This window comes from Drosophila busckii, chromosome 2L (assembly GCF_011750605.1).
Source record: "Drosophila busckii strain San Diego stock center, stock number 13000-0081.31 chromosome 2L, ASM1175060v1, whole genome shotgun sequence".
Taxonomy (NCBI): domain Eukaryota; kingdom Metazoa; phylum Arthropoda; class Insecta; order Diptera; family Drosophilidae; genus Drosophila; species Drosophila busckii.
In genome coordinates, this window is record NC_046604.1 from 6857787 (window position 1) to 6860953 (window position 3167).

General features: G+C 44.6%; 1 protein-coding gene across 1 annotated transcript; it reads left to right on the forward strand.

The window, feature by feature from the left end:
• On the forward strand, positions 1 to 1215 carry LOC108595176 (phenoloxidase-activating factor 2). Its single transcript, XM_017980356.1, has 2 exons — positions 1 to 225; positions 278 to 1215. The coding sequence occupies exons 1-2, from the start codon at positions 1 to 3 to the stop codon at positions 1115 to 1117; spliced, it is 1065 nt and encodes a 354-aa protein (XP_017835845.1). The 3' UTR covers positions 1118 to 1215.
• Positions 1216 to 3167: the final 1952 nt, after the last annotated feature.

Below are 3167 nucleotides of genomic sequence, written 5' to 3' on the forward strand. Positions count from 1 at the left end.
ATGTTTTTATTTGCATTGCTCATGCTGAGCACAGGTTGCTACCAAGTGGTGCATGGTGACGTGGCAAACTACAAGTCCTGTGGGACAGACAAGCAATGTGTGCCCTACGAACTCTGCGGTGAGGGACTCTGGCTGGACGGACAGTTCTATGCGGATCGTAGTCGAACCTTGTTGGATGAGCAGCATTGTCATTATATGGAAAAATGTTGTGGCGTGCAGCAGACGGTGCGTATTAGCTTTAAAAATTTACATAGCTGAGCAATATTATCTACTACAGCTAGCAACAGCCAAGAGCTTGAATTATAGCACGACCAGCAGTTGTGGCGAGTGTCTGGATGAGTGGCTGCATCTGCGTCCGTTGGGCTATAAGCAGCTGGAGTCTAAATTTGCCGAGTTTCCCTGGTTGGTGGCTATTTATGGCTCGCATGGTTATCTCTGCAGTGGCGCTTTGATTGCCACGCTAGCTGTGCTTACCGCCGCGCACTGCGTGCAAGAAGAGTCCCGGGAAACGCTGCATTTGGTGGCAGGTGAATGGGATGCTGCAGTGCAGCTCGAACCCTTGCCACATCAAACACGCAACGTCGCTGAGCTGCTGCTGCATCCAAACTACACGCAACAGCCGGCGGCTCACAATCTGGCGCTGTTGCTGCTGCCGCAGGAGCAACCATTCGAGCTGGCTCCGCATATCCAATTGATTTGCATGCCACCGCCTCACTACAGCTACAACTACAGCCAGTGCTATGTGGCAGGCTGGCGTCGTCAGGACTTTGCTTGCAATGTCACCTTGCCTCAACGTGCGCCACTCTATGTGCTACCGCGCGATCAGTGCGCTGCCAAATTGCGTCTGGCCATTCTAGGACGACGCTTTGCGCTCAATGACACTTTGCTGTGCGCGGGCGGCGATAAGCTGCAGTTTCTTTGCCACGATCTGGGCGCCATTCCTTTAATGTGTCCTGGCAAGCATGAGCGCTTTATGCTTGCGGGACTGATGGCGCGTGCAGTTCGCTGTGATGGGCCCCAGATGCTCAGCATATACTCGAATATACAATACTACAGACCTTGGATTGATCAGAAGCTAAGAGAGCGCGACTTGGACATAAGACCTTATATGCTTTGAATTCGAACTAAGGACCAAACTTTTGCGATTAAATGTGATAAGCAAAAAAGCATTTAAGGCATGTCCTTAACTTTGCCTATAACCATATGCATTATTAAAATGGCATTAAAAATAAATTATATTGTAATAAATCTTTCTATTGGACTTTAGCTTAATAAAGAATTCAAGCAGCAAAATGTAACTGAATTGAGTTCTATTCAAGTACCACAGATTTATTTACAGCTATTGTTACACTTATTTAATTTGTTCATAATAAAACAGCTGCGAATTTCTCCATTGCATTACCTAGAATTAAGTATACGGCTTAGAATATAAGAACGCTCCAAGTACAGCCGCAATTTTCAGTTGAATTTCATTTGTTGCAACAGCAGCAGCTTGGAATTATGCGGCAGCTTCTGTTGGCATTGCTCATCTCCACGGTCTCGGCACACTTTTCTCTATTTGGTGAACCCTACGAGGATGATTATGTCGATGTGCAGTTCGATGGTTGCAAGAAATGCGAACATAACTTTCGCAATATGGTTTTTATTCTGCAGAATCATATACCAGCAACAGATAGAGACGGCATCTCTGTATACTCCTTGATGGTGCTCATTATGTGGTGCTGCTTGGGCGTTTTGGTGGCTCTGCAACGTTGGCGCAGGCATAAATTCTTGGCATATTGCGCTTGAATTATGTTAAGTGCAAAGTTTGTGCGAGTATAAATAAAAGAAGAAAGCTTTGAAGTGTGATGTAAAAGTTTGCTTTATGTATTTGAATGCAAGGTTGGTTTAAAAATAAAAATCACATACTAGCCTCTGCTGCTAAAGATTTTTAATACGATCAGGCTTAAATCTTTGGGCTTCTCTATAGCGGACACTTGCATATTTCTTAAAGTAAATACTTCTTTATATAGAAAAAAAACTGCCAAGCTTATAAAAAATTACATTTTAATTGTAGTTGCATAGAAAAGTCTGCTAACAACTGCACGAAAATTGTTTTTGTTTTTTTATTTTGAGTTGGCAGCACATTTGTCAAGTGCTTGTGACTGGAAGCTGCCACTTTGAAGCTGCAGTTGCAGTCGGATGTGGTATATGGGCACACACTTGAATTATGAGTTTGCTGCTTCGATGTTGCTGTGGCTGTTGCTGTTGCTGCTGTTGTTGCGGGGGAGAGTGAATGTTGGAAGCAGTAGAGCTTTGCATATCGTTGACCCGCGTTGCTGGTGTCTAAATTGAAAATTGAAAAATTGCTTATTGCAATTTGTTGCCCACAATCGGTTGACCATGCACAGAAGGCGCCACTATCGTAACAGTTGCTGTTGTTGCTTTTGTTGTTGTTGTTGTTGTTGTTAGTAGTGCGCCGTTACCGTTACATGCTCTTTGCGCTTTTGAACTTCCGCTTCGCATTTGGTGTGCACGTGCCGCCGCCGCCAACCAACCCACGCTCGAGCCTGCCACATGCTGCAGTAGCTGTTGATGTTGTTGCTGTTGCTGTTGCTGCTGCTGTCCTTTTTGCCAGCAATATATTTTTCTTATTTCGCTTCTCGTATCTATGGTGTGTAGCAAGCTGCTTTGGCAGCTGTAAAAGCGCAAGCAAAAGATAGAAAAGGCAACTAAAGCGAACTGAAAGAAAAAGCAGCAACAGCAGCAGCAGCAAATATAAGGAAAAAAAGGAAGACGTAGAACTTTTGCATATTTTGTACTTTATGCTTGAAATATTTATGATCTCATGCAATTTGTGGCTTACTTTTGGTCGAGCAACTGTCTGGGCTGCTTGTCTGACGTTGCTTGGTTGCAGTTGCCTCGTTGCTACTGCTCCTGCCCTGCCCACAGTTGCTTGGTTAGCACAGTGTCCGAGCTGCATTCAGCGACGTGTCTGCCAATCTGTGAAATATGCTGCTAATGCACTTATTGCCATGGCTATTGAATTTATATGGCAAAATGTCTTGCTCTTGCACTTGGTCTCTGTGTAAGTCTTGTTGCCTCTCGTACTCTTGTGGCCTTTCTGGCCTGGTCTGAATGTCTGCCTGCCTGACATGCCATTCCCCCTTATTTTGATAGTCTAAACA